The sequence below is a fragment of the Phaethon lepturus genome, unplaced genomic scaffold (assembly GCF_000687285.1).
Source record: "Phaethon lepturus isolate BGI_N335 unplaced genomic scaffold, ASM68728v1 scaffold41167, whole genome shotgun sequence".
Classification (NCBI taxonomy): Eukaryota; Metazoa; Chordata; class Aves; order Phaethontiformes; family Phaethontidae; genus Phaethon; species Phaethon lepturus.
In genome coordinates, this window is record NW_010551875.1 from 5,791 (window position 1) to 26,048 (window position 20,258).

General features: G+C 36.4%; 1 protein-coding gene across 1 annotated transcript in view; it reads right to left on the minus strand.

Annotated features, from left to right (window-relative positions):
• The window catches only part of EXOC3 (exocyst complex component 3), a 24,821-nt gene that overhangs the window by 4,499 nt on the left and 64 nt on the right, over positions 1–20,258 (minus strand). The window contains exons 1-9 of the mRNA XM_010291061.1: positions 20,164–20,258; positions 15,866–16,085; positions 13,718–14,399; positions 9,071–9,188; positions 6,200–6,325; positions 4,554–4,654; positions 3,941–4,051; positions 2,225–2,375; positions 745–867 (exon numbers count right to left, since the gene is read on the minus strand). The exon at positions 20,164–20,258 is cut by the window's right edge and continues 64 nt beyond it. Coding sequence (XP_010289363.1) covers positions 745–867; positions 2,225–2,375; positions 3,941–4,051; positions 4,554–4,654; positions 6,200–6,325; positions 9,071–9,188; positions 13,718–14,399; positions 15,866–16,085; positions 20,164–20,258 — 1,727 coding nt within the window. The remainder of the gene's footprint in view (positions 1–744; positions 868–2,224; positions 2,376–3,940; positions 4,052–4,553; positions 4,655–6,199; positions 6,326–9,070; positions 9,189–13,717; positions 14,400–15,865; positions 16,086–20,163) is intronic.

Here is a 20,258-nt window from a genome sequence, read left to right on the forward strand (position 1 = left end):
GCCTTTCAAGCACTTCTTAGTATGGGTTTGTTCAAAGACTTCACCTAAATCCTGATCTTGCTAGCTTTAAATATTTACTAAATCTTAAGGAATCATTTAAGACATGCTATCTTAACTACACAAAACTGACTTCAATTCAATAAAAGATAAAAGCAAGTACAATAATGCTAAAGATTAAAGGATAATACAGAAATACAGATATCCTTTGATGGACCACAGGAAAAAAGAAAAAGATGACCTAACCTAGCACCTTATGCTGCTGTTCAGCACTTTAACCTTGACTTATGCATTTGTTAAACCTTATGGCACCCATTTAACTATGCCTCATCACACACATTAAAACTAGGAATTACAGAACGTGCATTTATAAAAAAAAGTAATTACAGACCAGCAAAACTAGTTTCAGAAGAGCTAATTTTATCTGACTGCAAACTTCTGAGAAGTAGAAGAAAAGTACAAGCTGGTAAGAATACAATTTAGTAACATGACAATGCATTTTCTGGACTAAATCCTGCAACTCTGATCTGTCTTTGACAGTATTTTATGGTTGTGAACAAAAAAGATGAGAGAGAAATATTAATTTGGACTTTTGCAATATGATTATGAACATTTTTTCATTTCCAGTGATGAACCAATTCAAATTTCTGTATTTCAATTCTGAATTCCATTCAGTGTTCAGAAATTCCAAACCAACATGATATTCAGACTACAGTAGCAAAGTATCATAGAATATTTTGCACCTACCTTTTTATAAGGCTTTTTTATTCTTGCAAAGTCATTGAAATAATCCTCTACAGTGACACAGATAGTCCCCACTGCATTAGACCCCATCAACCACTTCTTTGTCATCAGCTCATTGAGATGTGGCTGAGAAGGTAACAAACAATTGAAAAGAACAAATTTTTGACTCTTTCATCATATCAGTACAGTTACAAAAAAACAGGAGACAATTTTGGTGTCATGCATTTCTAAACCACTCTCCTCCAAAAGGAATAAGCAGTTACTGTGAGTGAGTGATGTGATCGGTCGTAGGAATGACAGTTGCACAGAGTGCTACCCTGATATACACAATCGCACTAACCTAAACATTTGTTTCTCTAAAATCCTTTATGACGTTCTCTATTTAAATGTCTATGCTAAATAAACAAATTAAGGTCCAAGGACAAAATTGGTGTAAGAGCTGATGATTCCCATTTTGAATATGAGGCACTTTTAAACTGTTGTGATAGTGCAACATCATGCTTGATTCCTTGAACTGCTACTGGCTACTCAGTTGTTCCTCTTTGATGGCCCCACAAAATTCCTGTGCCTATACCAAACTTGGTGGCCTGTACACTTTACTCCTTTCCCAGAACTCCACAATACATAATTCCAGTATTCTCTACATTTACATACCCATCTTGCTTTGTTCTCCAAGGAGGAAAAATTCTTTACATATTAGAGCACAGCATTTTGTAAATTATAATAGTGACATGAAACTTGAGGTTAATGAATTTCAAAGAATGGTCATTGGAGTAGATGGGAGTGTCATTCTCATAATCAGTGAGCATAGTTAATGAGAAATAAAGGTTTTGCTTAAGAGCTCCAAATCTAAAATAAACACTGCTCCCACATCTCTCCATGTGAATCATTCAAGATGTTTACAATAGTTCAAAACACTATTACAAATATAGCAAGTCTCAGAGCATCTTTATTCACTCCTGCCATTTCTCTAATTTCCCTGCCTCTTCCAACTTCTTTTTCATAATAAAAAGAATTAATTTTTTTTTCCTGAGGGATTCGATACAAGATGCTAGAATTGGAAATTAATCAGTCAGAACGGGCTCCCCTTTAGAGTCAATTAACTATCTTAATTATAGGTGTACTGCACCTGTACAAAGATGATAACTTAATATCAGCACTAGTTTCTCAAATAATTCTTAAAACTCAACTACATAAATATAAGACTAAATACAATCTGCTAGAAAATATTCACTATATACAAAGCACCTGCCTGAAGTCATCCTGTGAAATATAATTAAGCAATATAATTTCAGTCTTACAGGCAAACTATACCAGTGAAGAACAATACTGACACTTACTGGCATTTTGCTAGCACACCACATACAAAATATGTTTAGCAATCAAAAGGCTTCATAACTACTTCATTCCTGAATTATTTTTCCGTATAAAATAATACTTGTGGTTTTTTGGAAAGAAGAAAAAAAAAAAAAAGAGTTCGAACCTCTAAATCCATGAAGACTTCATCTAGCAGGCTAGAGCATCCTTCTTTGGCAATGATGTCTAAAGTTGCATCCATGCTTGTATGACTGCTTAACAACGTGTCTTCCGTTTCAATTTTCAAATATTTTCTTTTCAGACTGATTATAGATTCTCTGTGACAAACAACAATGCTTTTCATCATCCACTGATGCACAATTGCATTGCTACTAAATTTTTGGAGTGCATACATAGAAAGAGACATACTAGACAGTCCTGTTTTCTGCTGCTTGCTTTGGAAGCCTTAATTTACTCTCCAGAATGATTTTAGAGTGATCAACCTAGACTACTTGTATGTTGGTAGCAAACTACTGCTGATTTATAGACTTGAGAATGGCAGCAGATATAGACAAACATGGGGTTGGATTGCTGAACACTGAAATAAAAGCAGTGAGGGTTTCTTTCTCCTGTTTTGATATTCTTAACAGAGCATGCCCTACTTTTACTTTTTTCCAGTTTAGTTCACCTTGATCACACTGCTTGAAGGTAAACTGCATGAGATCAAATGTAAGAGAAGATGTCAGGCCCCAGACAAACAATGTGAAACTACTTTTTCAAATTCAGAAAGTTGAAGATAAATTCTTCTTTGGCAATGAAATTCTTGGAATAGCAAGTGGATTTTCACCCGTGAGGGGCAATGGCTTCGCTTGCCAAAGGCAAGAGCAATCACAGTATCTGCCTCTTAAGACAGTAATATATTTAAACCTGTTGTCTTCGTTTAGTCAGCTAAACTATCTTCACTGAAACCTTCTTTGTATAGGAAAGAAGGTGAGATGCACAGGGATCTGGACAGGCTGGATTGATGGGTGGAGGTCAACTGTATGAGGTTTAGTAAGGCCAAGGGCCAGGTTCTGCACTTGGGTCACAACAACCCCATGCAACGCTACAGGCTTGGGGAGGAGCAGCTGGAGAGCTGCCCAGCAGAAAGGGAGCTGGGGGTGCTGGCTGACAGCCGGCTGAATATGAGCCGGCAGTGTGCCCAGGTGGCCAAGAAGGCCAACAGCATCCTGGCTTGTATCAGAAATAGTGTGGCCAGAAGGAGTAGGGAAGTGATTGTGCCCCTGTACTCGGCACTGGTGAGGCCGCACCTTGAATCCTGTGTTCAGTTTTGGGTCCCTCACTACAAGAAGGATGCTGAGGTGCTGGAGCATGTCCAGAGAAGGGCAATGAAGCTGGTGAGGGGTCTGGAGAACAAGTCTTATGAGGAGCGGCTGAGGGAACTGGGTTTGTTCAGTCTGGAGAAGAGGAGGCTGAGGGGAGACCTTATTGCTCTCTACAACTACCTGAAAGGGGGTTGTGGCGACGAGGGTGTCGATCTCTTTTCCCAAGTAACAAGTGATAGGACGAGAGGAAATGGCCTCAAGTTGCGCCAGGGGAGGTTTAGATTGGATATTAGGAAAAATTTCTTCACCGAGAGAGTGGTCAAGCATTGGAACAGGCTGCCCAGGGAGGTGGTGGAGTCACCATCACTGGAAGTATTCAAAGAACGTGTGGATATGGCACTTTCGGACATGGTTTAGGGAGCATGGTGGTGTTGGGTTAATGTTTGGACTTGATCTCAAAGGTCCTTTCCAACCTTAATGATTCTGTGATTCTGTAAAGATCCTGGGAACATGTAGTATTACAAATGAAATATCAGTACTTATTTTTCTCACAATACTGCAAGAACATGCAGACTTACTTAAAGGTTTGACAGTTGTTGATAACTGCGATCATGTATTGAACATAGCATTGAGGATACTGACGATTTTTAAGATGTTCTTCTTTATAAAACTGTGCTTCATCTTTGTACCTGCAACACATAGAAGGAATAGCATTACACAGACAGAAGTCTGTAATAACTTAAGTGCACCTGTAGGACCAAATGCTCCATAAGAGCCTGTCAGGTATTTAGAAGTATTTTATAAAGGGCTTGTTGCTCCTGGAATGTTTAGTATTTCTGTTCTGGGCAGAATCCAGCCAAGGAGGTGTATTCTGCCTTACTTATGAGAAAGAGATATAAATTTGAGATACATAAGAAACTGGAACTGACTCCAAAATTAGAGCAATTTGCAGAGAGGAACTGAAAGTACCACTCACCAGCACAGAACAACTTCTATGGTGAAGCTGGGGAAGGGAGGAAGAAAGCAACAAAAGGGAAGAAAAACTGGGTTGGCAGGGATGTGACAGGAGAAAGACAGAGCAATAAAGAAACATCCATAGGAAAAACAAGTATTGGAACTGTGGGAACAAAGAGACGCTGAGGCAGGATAAAGGAAGGATTAAAAAAAAATATATTTTAAAAATTATGTTACCTGGTTAGAAAAGAATTCATTTGTTGAAGACATAGCAGGAGTACCTTTGTTTTCAAATCTTCATTTATCTGAGCAGCCACCTGAAGATTCTGCTCAAACATCTAAGTTAAAAATACTTTAGTTATAGAGAGAGGCCTTAATCAGTGATAAACCAAAGACAGAACTCCTATCTTGTTGGAGACTCACTGGCACCAGCTCTACATATGCTTTTAGATTTTTTTTTTTTTGATTTTTTAATTAAACAAACCTAGACAACTGCTGCTGTCTAAATCAAAAAATCACTATTTCCATAACTGTAATTAATGGATGTCAATAACTTATTAATGTGTGCTGCAGTCTTCTCTTGATACTGAAAACAGCTGCATTCTTTTCTTGGCAAAAAATTACTTAGTATTTCTAATTCAGTAGGAATGTGGCTCTACAGTGGATCAAAATTATTGGGTCAGCTCTTGCAGCTACTAATGAATAACCTTGTAACACAAATTCCTTTCCTTTCCTCATATATGAAAGTAGTAAGTTCACATTAGTGAAGCAGAAGGGACACCTAAACTTTAGAAACACAGTAAATACAAGATCTAGATGAACTACAGGGAACTGTGTTTGAGGAGGAGGACTGGAAAGCAACGGTGCAAAGCTAGGTGGAAACATGAGCTGCTTTTATGCTGAGATGATTTTGAAAGTTTCACTGTTACATGAATCTCAACCCTGCAGCCTTTGACAGCACAAGACTAGAGCCAATCAGCCACCAGTTTCTTTGACATCACACGCTTTCTGAAAAGGATCAGATGAAGTCAACTTTGGTGCTAATACAAATGTGAAAGAATATAGCAAAAATCCTGGTATAAGGCAGGAAAAAAATAAAGTAGGAAACAAATGCAAGAAGAGACCATCTATCTTTCATTGAAGGTACCTCACACAATATTTGTAATGAAAAATTAAAAACTGAGCATAATAAGCTGACATTTTTCTGGTTGATAAACATAACTTTAAAAACTTCTCATTTCTACTACCAACAACAGGGTGGTGCAGCTTAGAGTTGTGTTTTGGGGTTTTTTTTGGTGGCTTTTTTTTTTAATTTAAGATCTTAGGAATAGTCTTATCTTTTCTGTTTTGAGGCTATTGAATAATTTGGACAGGTATTCATGTTAACTGAAGTAGTGTTTAAACAGCAACATTTTTGATCTTCAACAGAACTTTTCTTTCCAGTATTGACGTGTTTGTACAATGAGTAATTTATAGGAATAATTACATGCCTAAATACCTCAGCACCATACTAACAACCAATATTCTAATAACTTACAAACATCTCAGCTGGTAGGCTTATACTACAAATTTACATGAATAGGCCTAAAAGCAGTTAACTAAACACAAATATCAACTAAATAGGCTGGGAAAAATATGTTTCTAATCTACACATAAAAAGAACTAAGTCTCTAAGTGTTAAAGTGAAAAAGGCAAATATAAAAACTTCAAAAGAAACAACGCATCCATCTAACAACCCTACAGGAAAAAAACCAAACTATACTTCAATACACGTAGAAACAATGGCATTCCAATCAGTTTGGTTTCCCCCTCCCATCCCTCCATTTCCCCAAATCCATGTACTGCTTCCATAGATTTTCTAGAATAACCAAGTTATATTATACCTGAAAAACAATAGCTGGGAGTGTAGTCTGATAGTACCCATCTTGATCTGCTTCTGGTTCAGTTTCTTTTATCCAGTCTTTTTTATCTGTCTCCAGTGCTTTTCGTAGCCAGCCAATGATGTTAGACTACATTAAATAAAGCAATCAGGAAAAAGAAGAGATTTTTTTAGATTTAACACAACAAAAAAAACCCTACTATAATATTTGGAATAGCAACCATTTCCATAATGAAGAGTGGCATAGTAACAGATAATGTTGACCACTCTTGTCATCCCTAGAGAATATAAGTAACATAGACAAATTAAGATTTGCATTGACAAAGGTTAGTACTGGAAAACTAGTCATATAGTTTGAATCAAGCTTAGGCACATTTTGGAAGGGGAGTGCTCCAAACAAAAAGAGCAAGTCAGTTTGTCAGAATCAACATGTTTATGAACTTCGGAAACATTTATTAAGCCTCAGGCTTTAGGTTTCAAACTGAATTTTTCAACAACTGAAAAAATTAAAGTAATAATTAATGCAGGAAAATTAGCACATATCTGCTTGTAGTTCCTTTTACCTACATTTTAGGAAACTGATGCTTGTTACCATTGGGGACAAAAACCCAGGATTAGACTAAACGAGCTGCATTTCTTGGAACTTAAGTGCTGCAGAAAACAGTGATAGAGATACAATAGTTGGCTCTCCTCCCATCCGACAAGCATGTTTCACAACAAACGGACATTAAGAACAACTGTTTTTAGAACTAGATTAAGCCAGTTTTCCGATCACTTGCATGACACAGATACCATGGACATATTTGCAACAGTAGGTAGTAGATTCCAGCACGTTTGCTAAATATGTAATTGGATTCTTGGATTTCTGTCTAGCTAAAATAATTATCAGGTTTATGCCTCTTTTCTGCTTTGTTCACATTCAGTTAAAACCCCAAGTAATACAAAAGTTTATACATTAGAAAGAAGTATAACTGGTATATTAGTGTGCCCTACCATGCAAAACTAAACATGACCAGTAGGCACGTACAGAAAGGGCGAAAAAGTCTAAACTAGGTAATTTTTTTTTAGTGTTTACATTTTTTATGTATTAAATCAGTATATTTTGGTCAAAACTCCTATCAGTAGATAGCATAAAGGAAGAAACTGAAAGCCCTACAGTCTTTCTGCACAAGAAAGGCTGTTTTTTTGACTACAGTGGGTGGCCTAAGTACATAAAGTGCCACGTTCAACTACATGAAACGCTGCACTATCTTTTTCCCTCATAAGCATGGAACTGCTCTGATGAGATATGATTTGTAAAGAAGAATTAATCCTTTAAGTCATCAGTCCAGGGGACATCAACATTTTTCACCTTAAGATCATAATTTACAAGAACTTTTTTTTCAAGCTTATGTGCTTCGAAAAAAAAGAAATCTAGTAGAAGTCTGTTAAAAGTATATTAGCATCTTATTTCTCATGAAAAGGAGACATTTTTATTGACTTAAACATCAATATTTACATTGATAGCCACAATTAGGAAATGCTTTAATTTACCCAAACAGAACTAGTTATATTTTATTTATAAACAGTTTTAAACATAACATTAAAAGAAATAAAGTAGAAGAGTAAGTGGGGATGCATAGAAAATTAGATCAGGCTGAATCCTGTGAAACAAATAGGCAGTTTCAGTATTTTCTGCCTTAAAAAGAAGAAACAGCCAAAAATCAAAACAGCAAAAGAAAACCACTCTGTGTTTAACAGACTAGCAGCTTTGCTTTATTTTATTTATAGAATATAAATACAACAATGTTCTATATATAATATTTTTCAGTAAGTAGGGAAAAAACATTTCAGAAAAACCAATATAGGTCTATTTTTTCATCTTAAGAGGGGACAAAATGAATTCAAAGGCATTTCCTGAGTCAGGCCAAAAGTAGCTTGATAAAACAAACCAATGTTTTTTTGTCCTGAAGGTAAGTGCAGAAAAATAAACTTGCATGAAAGTCCTAGTAAAGCTAATGTGAAGCAAAGCCTCTATTGGCAACTTCCTTGAGACATAACAAGATCGGTTCATATTATTGTGATGACTACCAAGTCCAAGTAGTTGCTGTTGCTGGACATATTTTAGTGGTTGACACATCCAAAGAAGCAAAAATTTCCCTCTGCTTGGCAGAGCTCCTAAACTTAGGAGGAGTAGGTATTCAACTGAACAATGTAAGAACAGCAAGTCCAAAGTTCCAACTATCCCAATATCCAGTCTCAGAAGCAAGCAATAGTGGACCTTTAAAGAAAAACACATTTAAAAACCTGACAATCACATATTGATTCCTTGCCATATAGTTGATCAATTTCCAGTGACTCTTAGGATAACCAAGCAGCAGTGTCTTTATATTTAAGATGCACTTGAAATGGCATCCACAAAAGGAAATTATGTGCTCATGTAGGCGACAGGCATGAAAACAAAAATACTGTTAAAAGAATCAAACTCGCAAACATGAACATCCTGATTACCTTGAAAAGATCCATCTGTATCAAACATTGATGTAGTTACTATAGGGACAAGCCACTGAATGCAGCTTGGTAAGTATAGCAGTATCTAACATACTAGCACTATGAATTTAGATATATGAACACTGGAATTCCTTCCTTTCTAATAAACTAAGATTAATATAGTCTGTAAAGCATAATTATTCCTTGAAATTTCATGATTTACATCTATAAAATAATCTGATTATAACTTTATAAACAAACCTACATATAGTATGTGAAAATTTAGAAAAGTAACAATATTGAGTTCATATTTGTCACATTTGTTTTCTCTGACTGAGGAACAGCATTGAGGTACTAATGCGGCTATAAAGTCATCCGAAGGTGTCTTTGGATTATTATTACTCACAGTAAGTGTTGACATATACTTGCTGAGAAGCTGATCTACCACATTTTGCGAAATCAGTGGATTCAAAGAATTTACATCCACTTCGGGAGACAGTTCTGAATTTCCCATCATCTCTGCACTGAGTTTAAAAAAAAAAAGACCAAAAAAAGGCGTTGCAGATTAGTAAAGAAAAATGAGATAAAAAGTTAAACTATAAAGCTTTTTTTGTATGACCACTGTAAGGGGCAATTTTCAACATCTTTACAATTCAAAAAGTTCTTAATAGTAACTGCAACGGTAAATGCATTTACAAGGAATGTACATAAAACTATATAAAAGAAAGAACAGGATGTAAAAGCTATAGCCCAGCATATATTAAAAAACAAATGTTACAGACATTTTAACTGTTCAACCCTTTCATGTGTTTCCATCTTTTATGTACGAGAATTAGCAATTGCTTAGGACTGAATAAAAGCCAACTGGTTCAACCTGTGGGCTCTTAACAGGGGACATTTTTATATGTCTTAAATTTCAGAGGTGAGGACAGACAACTTACACATTCTGAATTTCACAACGGGAAAGATCAGTGAAAAGTATGAAATACTCACTTCAGTTTCTCAAAAGAGCTTCTGTTTTGCTACTTGTATCACATCCATATCAAAGCTTAGATGTATTAGAAGAAAATCTACCAGTGCTCCCTGTATTGGTAGGGAATACACTTAATATATGAGGAGGTGGCATCTTGCACACCAAATCAAAAGTGCACTTCATGGGTACTATATTGTAACAGTACCATTAGCTATACTTGCTTGCAAAGGAAAATTCTTGATTTTATAGGATCAGAAAGAAACTAAAGCAACCCTCAAAAATATTTTGATGAGGATTATATAAAATTAATACTTTACAGTGATATTTTGCATGTATACATTACAAAGTTATCCAGTGAGTTTTATCTAATGAGTTGCTTGTATAACTAAAACAAAAAAAAACAAAGCTATGCCAAAGCACAACATAGCAAAAACTCTTAATATTTCATGATATAAAAAAAATCAATAACTCAAAACCACACTCTTCAGAGAGTGCTTTATTAATAGTTGATGGAAATATACTCAATCATAATAATGTAAATTGTTTCACATTCCATTTCTAGTGTGCTTTTCAGAAGGAAGCCACAAATCCCGTATTTGCAGCGACAAAAATTTATTTGCTGTAAAAAAAAAATAGCAAAAAAATTTCCTAAACAAGTGTTTAGTTTGTATATTTCTGCAAGTTAAATTTGTTCTCTTGGTACATGCAGTGAGTCAGCATAGTGGTGCTTTTACATCAGGAAAGAAAACCTCAAAGCACTAAAAAAAAAAAAGAACATACTATGCCTAACTAAAAAGCCAAAATTCTTGTCCTTGAAACTGTAAAAGCTACTGTAACTGAACACTTTACGTTTGTAGCATCTTCCTGAGCCTGCAAGAATATGGAGATTGAAGATATTTTAAAGTGGCTCAAGCTATTCAGAAAACTGTCCATTCTGTTGCTGTTTACATAAAGGATACATGTAATTGCTGGACCGGTTCTAGGCTTATTCAGGGGAAATGTGAGAAGCTGTTTATGGCACTGTGCCATAATAGAAAATATTTCTAGCCTCATTATACCATCATTATCCCTACTTCACAAGCCCACAGGGACATTAAATCTTTCTCAAAGGTTATCAGCTGAAAACCCTAAACAGACTACAGGCTTCCACCTCTAGCCCCCAAACACAAAAATTCTTCCTATACATGAGTTCTCTTTCCTGATCGCCACAACCCAAGTGTCTGCGGGAAAGGAAGTGATAGACAACCCTCTTAGAAGTGTCAGCAGGCTTCTAACTGTAGGGAAGAGTTATGTCCCTTCAACAAGAAGTTTATAATCAAGTTGAAATTTCAACTAGAATTGTATTATCTGGAAACTAACATTTTAGAAAGCTTCTATTCTGCTTCTTATGCCAGGTTTGCCACCAATTCTGCTCTGTCTTGTAAAAAAGAGGTACTCAATCCAGAGACAGCATCCAGCTAGATATATAGTACCATTGCTTCTGTTCTTAGGGTGAAGATTGTTGACACTGTCTGCAGCAACGTTGGTGAGCTCTTAGCAGTTTTGTCAACACTTGATCAGTATCTGATAAAGTGATGTTATGAATATGGGCATCAGGATCTTAAGAGACCTGTATTTTCCCTAAAACACAGATTAGAGTCCTGGTCCCAATTCGGTACTAGTACTAGCAGTATGTTTCCAAAGCTCTCATTGACTTAAATATGAGAGAGAAATACATCTAGCACAGTAGAACTGCATCCCACTCAAATATTAAAGGCTATTATTCCACATAGAGCATCACTTTATTTCTCAGCTGTGAGTTGATAGTTCTAAAAACAGCTTCCAAGACATGTTCTGGTAAAGAACACGATTCTTTTAAAAATCCTATCCTGCAGATATTGTAAACAGAAGTTAAGCATGGCTTTCTTATGAATTCATTACATGGAAAAATACCCTCAATGCTTCTCTTAATTGGTCAGTATTCTCTCAGCTGGTTTTGAAGTGCATCTTTAACATGCAAATACAAGTTTCCCTCTAATATTCAATTACATTTAATAGAAGTAGAGAAATATTAGAAAGGAGAAAATGATCTTCCACCATACAATGTTCCATAGACATGAACAAGGAATGTAACAGCAGTTTCACTTTTTTCATACAGGGAAAGGAGGGTGAAATATCACAGAAACATAGTTCTCATGATGTCATATAGGCCATCCTCCTTCACAGTTTATAATAAACATATCCTTATAGAGAATTGTTAAGAGAAGTCCAGTGATTGAGATTTGGTAAGCTCTGCAAGTATCCTGCACTTAACTTTTCCCACTCACAAGCCTGAGCCCATTTCTTCTTCCACTGACCACTACAAACATACACAACAGCTAATTATCATCCTCTTGATAGCAGTTTATTGTAATCCATAAGAATAGAATTACTGTACTGCTCTCTCAGGCTGCTTTTTTTTTTTTAGAGAAGAGAAAAACTCAAAGCCTTAATTTTTCTCCTGAGATATTGTCTTTAATTTCTGTCAGTCTCATTACATGGTTATACAGAAGTGCATTCTCAGATATCTTGTACCGTGTCTACTCCTCTCACTCTTTCACTTCCTTTACAAGATATTTCCATCAGGTGCTACGAGCCACAGAACTTGCTTTAGCAGGAGTGATCCCTTTTTTATTTGTTTGCTTTGTAAATAGATGCAATGCCAGCTTTGCTCCCTCCCTTTGCCCTTCTATGACACAACACGTGGATTGAGAGGGCTTTAGCTCTGAATTGTCTAACTCAATAGCAATCTGTTCTGCTTTCTGGGGGAAGGGTAGAAGGGCAATTTTTAAGACCAAGAATTGCCTTACTAGAACATCAGTCCCAGGACAAAAATTAAGAACCTGGGAATAGGATTTCTGCTGAGGCCATGCCTCTGTAGGTATAGGGGTTCACATATTTCTGATTTTCATTCACTGCGGAGTTATTCCTCTGGCCTTCTATTAATAAAGAAGAAAAGGCCAATGAACTCAGCTTCTTATTAGTAGCTGTATCTCTCATAGATTATATATCCTGCACAGGCATGTAAATATGCATTTAGTGGATGCTTCTGAGTGTTCTTTGCAGGGAAGAAAAGCAGGAGAACTTCACAGTGTAGAGCAGAACGCAGATATCTGAACATAAAATGAATCTTAAAATTGGTTATAGAAATTCTACAGAACGGTATTATCTCCTACCTATTTGCTTTATGGTATTATACTCTAAACCTATCAAGAATCCAATGTGTTGAATTAGTGGGATTGAACAATTGAAGGCTGAAAAAGTGTACACAGAGAAGACTCTGGGTTAATGCCAGCTATTGAGAACAGGATTACAGTCATGAGCCACTGAAAGGTTAGCATTACTTTTTCCCAAACAAATCAGTTTCTCTAGTAACTACACGCCAGCAAAAACTGAACAGTTGCCATTTGAGTTGTTTCCACCTGAAGGATGAAGAAAAAAATTAAAAAAGACATAATGCTTAAGTTATCCCAACAAATCACACAACTCAAAAGAGTTTAAGAGTATCACAGGAGACAACCTCTAAGCAGAAATTCTTCTAAATAAACAGATAACCACACAGTTCTGAGAGAAAACCTGAAGGAAGTTACTACATTCTTTCCATTTAACAGTAATGAAGCAACACTGAAACAGTCCCAGCCTCTGTAAAGGATAACAATAGAAAGTTAATAACCATACAAATCTTCTGGGGCTGTGGCCAACAACAAATACTTTGTTTCACACACACATGCGCTCAAAGACTCTTTTGCTTTTCCCAATACTTCACCAAACTGGCACACAAATACAAGGTGACTGTAGCTTCAAGCAGGTCTTTAACTGCATTAAAACTTGAATCTTACAAAGCAACTCAAAATCACATATTAGAAAATGCAAACAAGTTTTAAGGAGCAATTTCCAGAAAGCAAAATGCTTAACAAATATCAAAACAGCAAGTTATTTACTATTATCCGTCTTTTGTTCGACCTTTTTATATGTTAACAGACATACAAATATTAGCACATAAGCTGTGTTTTGCATGCTTACTCTCAACTATTGCTAACAGAAAAGACAAGGGGACCTTACCTTTTGTATGTATTTAAAACCCAAGTAAGAAGGCTAACAATCTCATTTGCTTCCAGATCCTCTGCAGCAAGCTCTTGCATGCGGGTGGACAAAGCCTGATGGTACATATTTAGCAATTTGTTGAAAATGTCATAATGTGGAGGAAAACATTGATCCAGCAGGGTTTTAGCCACAAGCAGGTCATCAAGAACATATTTACGTATGATTTCTAGATGGCGCACAAGCCACATTTTGTCAGATTCTCTAGTATCTGCTTGAGTGCCTTCAATTCGTGTGCTCACAGTTCTTTCCAAAATGTTGAACATTTTTTCTTTCCACTTCTTTGGTCTGCCAGGAGGTATGAACCCAGTTTGTTTTTTCCGGTCTAACATGCGCCTGTCAATTTTCTCCTCCCTCTCAATTATCCTAACAACAGAAACAAGCAAGGTTGGATCTCGACGGACTGTAACAAGAGATCTTTGAACCACCATCCAAAGTTGCTTTGCCAGCTCCTCAGAAAGTTTCTGCATATCCCCAAAGTATGTATGGATGAGGTTCATGTCATGCGTGTTTTTGCTGTCCATGCGATACTGCTCATACATCAGGTTATCACGAGAACACTCTAAATCCATCAGTTTTCGATGAGCTTGCAGAAGTTCCCCACGCTCAATCAGATCTTGGGTTTCCCTGACTATCTCTGGAACTGAAAGAAAGGCAAAGAAAAAAAAAACAAAACAAAACAAAAGAGTAGAACACCACAATCAAAATATAAAGCATAAATACAAGACAATAAAAGCTCTAGGAAACAAGCTGTCAAACAGCTGTAGTAATTATTTTGAAATAATTGAAAGGAAATTATTTTAAAGTATTCAAAATTGTTAGTAAATGCTATATATCTTTATACATCATTAACTATAATGTTCCACTTTGATCAGTGGCTGAACAAAGATCATAGTGCCAACAGAATGTAATTTCCCCTCTCTCCCTCCCCTTAAAAAAAATTTAAAAATCCATAAAAGTCTACCAGGAAACAAATAAGAAAGCTAATGCTGCAGTATCTTATACATACAGCTTTTAACTTGCCTGTTGAACCTGAGGCTGCATATACCCAGCAAATACTGAATTTTACCTCCTCCTTGAACAGTTTTTGCCTGCCTAAGGCACAAAGGAAGAATAGGCATAATGACCTATGCTGCTAACCTATTTAGAAGATTTTTTTTTTCTTTATTATTTTTCAGTATTTGAGGAATCCTACAGAAGAGGATTAGGATCCTGTGGGCGAAGGAACTGAAAAACCTCAGCAGAAAAACTGTCACTGCAAAAAAAGGCAGCTAGTGATAAAACTGGCAGCCACAAAAGAAGTTTGAAAAGACAGTTATACCCTGATTGAAGACAGAAAAGAATGTGCATCAAAAAGGCAGAGGTAATCCCATTTTCTTTATCTTTACAGTACCCATTATACCACATTAATCTTATTTAATTTTGCAAACCTTTGCAGTTGTGCAGTGGGGCAAGAAGTGTCTCCCATCTATCATTTCTTTATGCACGAGCTGGTTTCTGTGATTGTATTGCCTGATTCTGAAGTAAGGACTGTGCACAGTTGAAATGGAACTTCAGGTAATTTACACTTATGTTTGTAACATTAATGGAAATCCATGAGGCTCCTAACTATTGTGCAAGAAAGACTGCCAGGGAAACTTTGACTGGAGATCTTGCAGTTTCATATTTTGCCTCTGTCTGCAAAAAATTTTCACTTCCTAAAATCATTTGAGACTATTTTTACCCAACAGGCTTGCTGTAGGTGCCCAACTCACTGGCAACATTCCAGATCTTTCAGAATTTTCTTTCTGTACATGCCGCCTGCATATTTCAGTCTTTTACAGTTGAAGATGTTATCCCTGCTACTGATTGCTAGCAAGAAGCTTCTTTGTGACTTGTGTTTGATGATGAGATAGGCCAGACTAGAAATTCTTACAGCAAAATTTAGATTCGATATATTAACCATATTAAATGGTTACCAGCTACTTCCCTGATTGTGATGTGTAGGTGATTCTTCCTTAATTCCTCATTCCCCATGAGGTTAAAAGTTCTGGACATCACTTGACAACCTTACAGCTGTTAGCATCATTTTAAAGTGCCTTCAGTATGTGATGAAGAACAGTAAATTACCTGAAAAGATGTTCTTGAGATTTTCTACAGCAGCTGCCAGTTGGCTATGTTGCACTACAGCATCCTTAACATCCTTGAGGTTTTCTATGGTGTTGATGCTCTGTCTCCAGTCCTTATTGACATCTATCAAAGACTGCTGAATGTCCTTTACATCATTTAGTGCATTGTGCAGTTGACTTAAACCTGTTCGTACTCCATCTAACTGTGACTGGATTGCTGCCTTAAATACAAAGAAAAAGACAAAGAAAGAGCTTGTATTAATCGTTGTAGTTCCTTATTTTCAACATTTCTCAGGAACCAATTTTCATTTCAGTATCTAACATTTTAAGAGGAAAAAAAACCCTGAAAAAGTAACATTATAGCTTACTAGAAACATGTAACTTTCTCTGTGTGTGCGCACATATTCTTTTTTTTGAAGTTCTGGAGTTGTATCTAGTTTTAAAGGACCTAGATACAATTGGTTCACCCACAAAGCTAACATAGGAGCTTAGGCAGATAGATGACCTTTATAAACCTACATTAAACCTGGATCATGGGAAGGAAGAATGAGATTTCTTTGCATTTCCTTCATAAATTAATTTCAAGGAGGTGTATCAGAAGAAACTGAACCAGATGTTTCAACAGAATGCTTAGTATGTACAGATTCACATAGCATTTTACTAAAGCAATTACAAATTTTGACTGGCAACTGAAAGTGTTCTAAAAAAAAAAAAATTACAATTCTGAAAATGTGCTAAAAAAGCCCTCCAGCTTGTCATGCCTGAAAGCAAAAAAAAAAAAAAACAAACAAACAAAAAAAAAAAACCACAAAAGGAATTCAGTCCAAACAAACAAACAAACAAAACCCAACCCCAAACTGAATAGAATTTTGACACTGTGTAACAACGAGACCAACAATCCAACTACTAGATTATTTTGGCATAAAGAGAGGTTATTGATATAGATATCTCTTGTGACAGGTGACACTTGAAATAATGACTCTTTAAATAGGTTGTTGGTTCTGAATATCATTTGACAGTCCAGACACCTCACAGAAAATGCATTATAGTGCATATCTGAGTGAAAGACATCAGATCACATCCACAGCATGTCTTTTATGTAAGTATTTTTAAACAGATATGACTAAGATGAAATCAGGTGAGTGGAAAATGAAACTGGAAATAACAGACTTCAAAAGACAAGCCAAAAGGCAAGACATCAGTGAAAACTCTTGTTTTTCATACTTATACTTTTTTATACTCAAGGACTTGAAGTAACCAGTAAAGAAGTGAGGCACTAATGGTTTTGCTAAGCTCAAAACACATTTTTTGACATACTTCTGAGGCCAAAAAGCTTGGGCAGTCATGGAACTTTTTGTCTGATACTAGAAGCCAAAGAGGAAATCCTGGTAACTATGAACAACATTTATTGTGTTTTAAATGTACTGGGAAAGTCCCAGAAAAATGCAGTGCTTCTTAAACTACCGCTATTTATGTACTTTCAAATTATGACATGCTGATTTTATTGATAAAAATGTATTTTCCTGCCAGATTCAGTACAATTGAGCAGTGGTAAGGCATTTTTATACAATATCTATCTACAGAACTGCTGCATTAACACATTTTTTCCCCTACAGGAACTGAGGTAATTAGGATACTCAAACATTCAATATGATACTCAAACACAACCTTCTGAAGTTGACCATAAAGTATTTTAAAAATCACATGATCATTAAATATTCAACACTTCTAATTTGATATTTCAATTTGTCCTGAGGCAGATCTTTCAAGTATTACATATTCCCATTTTCACTTATTTAACTTTTGTAGAAACTTGATTATGTTAAACAGAAACAATGACTAATCTTGGTCACTGATAAAAACGGCCAAGGAAAATTCTAAAAGCAGACATCCACCCCTGTTCAGTTTGTTTTCTAAAAATCAGCTGGGGCCAGGGGAGGGGTTGGGGGGCAGGGAACAAGGCATGTCCTAACACTGCGGACTTTGCTTCCTAGAATGCATATTCATCTTAGATTGGACTGACCAGCACTGGATTAAAAAAATGAAAATAAAACCAAGCCATCCTAGGAACAGGGCTCAAAACTTCATTTTTATCTCTTTTCAAGTGACAGCCCTCAACATGAAGCCACAGAACCAGGATCCTGGCTGCCTGGTCTCCCTAGAGCCCTAGGGTTCAAATTCATGATTGCACAGCAGCTAAGAATCAAAAGGTAGAGGATTGAAGCATGTTTATACTTAGGAAAACCCATAACCTAGGAACTCTCCTAGGATATGCATACAGTATTTCTTCAGAGAGAAAACCAAAACCTAAGTTCTCCCATTGACTGAATACGTGCACAAAGATGGCTGTCGATGCTCGTAACTTTTCAGGCTCTGGAATAGAGTACAAGCAGCTCTTTGCCTGTATTTTGGACTGCAGAGCCCAGAAGTACCAGCCTCCAGTGCTAGCCGGTGCTTATTCACACATCATTTCAGAATTCTGCTACCAGTCCTTAAAAGTACTAACCGCCATCAGCCTCACACATGAAGCAGACGAGTTTGACATGTTTCAAAGCAGTTTTTTCCTGTAATAATTTATATAACGCAGGAAGAAATGCAGAGAAGGATGTAAGAGAAATGGACGCAACTAAATATTTGGGAGAGGATATAGAGCGAGAAGTAGGATAACCAACTGGAGTTGATGCTGGGTTTTGGGGCAGATCACCATTCTATATCTCTGCTGCTTCATCTCTGTAAATGCCATACAACTATTACCCTGGTTTTCTACTCTTCACCCTTGACTGACTTGATTATCTTGATTCATCTGAAGAAAATGATGACAATGATGAAAGCATATCAAAAAAGCACCAACATGTTCACACTAGAAGATTTACCATGTGTTCATTCATATAGATGAAGTAGCTGAGGTTTTTCAACAGTGATCCAACTTGAGAAGTCAGCAACTCCCCCGGCTGATGATCCTGATGGCCCTGTCTCTCAAGTCTTCCACACCATACATATACACAGTTTAAATGCAGAGCAAGAGTATTTCTTACACCCTCTCTATGCTCCCATCCATTATATTAACTCTTATGGGAAAAAATGCTTTGCTATCCATTGCATCACTAACGATTCACTTGTTTCAGGAACACATCCTGAATGGATTAAGGGGTATTGCACCTCTTTTTGGAACAGGTATTTCTTATCATCTATGGATGACTGAAGTTAAGGTAACTTAAGGAAAATGACAAGGAAACTCCCTATAAAGTGGATTTAGGCATTTATAAAACTTACAAAGTTATGTTTAGTCATCACTGTCTATAGAAACAGACAATAGGCAAATGACTGTGCTCAGCTATTATAAATAGATCACAGTAACTAAACAACTGATCCATTATTAATAGACTCTACTATATGCTTCCTGCCTTAAATCTAAAAAACCCAGTCCAAGTCATCAGGAAAATTTCTCTTTCTATGCTATGGACAAAAATTAACATGTAATTTGCTAACATATTTTTTCACTGTGAAAGAAGACAGGTTCTCTTCTACTTCATGCAGACTCCCTCAAAGAAGGAGCCATCAAATAGTTGTAAGATAAACTAACTTACTCTGAAATATAAGATTAGATACAGTGTATACCAGCCATTTTGATTTGGTAAACCCAAAAACATTTTCCCAAACACTTTTCTTAGGCTCTACTCTAATTACTTAATATAATGGTCTAAAATGACTGTTGGCTAATGAGTACAAGTGAAGGAAAGAAACACAGAACTCAGTAACATATAGACACTAAACAAAGGATGTTACTCATATTTCAGGCTAAGTCTGTGTGTGTGCATGTGTGTGCGGACTCACGGGTACACATGTGAAAGAGGGGGAAAATGATGGGGTGCAGTTCTGCAAGAGACAAGAATGTCATACTATCTTACATGGGTTTACGGAACAGTCAGATACTAAACTGACCCATCTTTTTCAGATGCAATCATCAATTTTTTGTTACAAGTTCAGTATTCAGTCATTACGACAAAGGTTTGTTGGCTGACAGACTACACAGCCTAAGGGTAGCTGTCCACAGATAAACTGTAGAAGTTAAAGGACATAAGAAAGCTTGAAATGTTTGAATAAAGTTTCAGTAAGATGTACAGCATTAGTTTGCATTACTTTCAAGATGCAAAGTTTCTGTTTTGGACAAAGAGAAAAAATTAAAGCCCATGGTTTAAAACTATCTGGATGAAAATGTAGAATCGAAAAACAGAAGGAAAAAAAAAGAAGGTACATTCATGCTGCACCACAGACACTCAGATTTATCAAACTTTGTACCTTGAGTCGAGCTTCTACTGAAGCCTTCTTACGAGCTTCCCTCCTGCGATACTGCTCCACTTTATCCAGCTGATCAGGACGCTGAAGCATTCCTG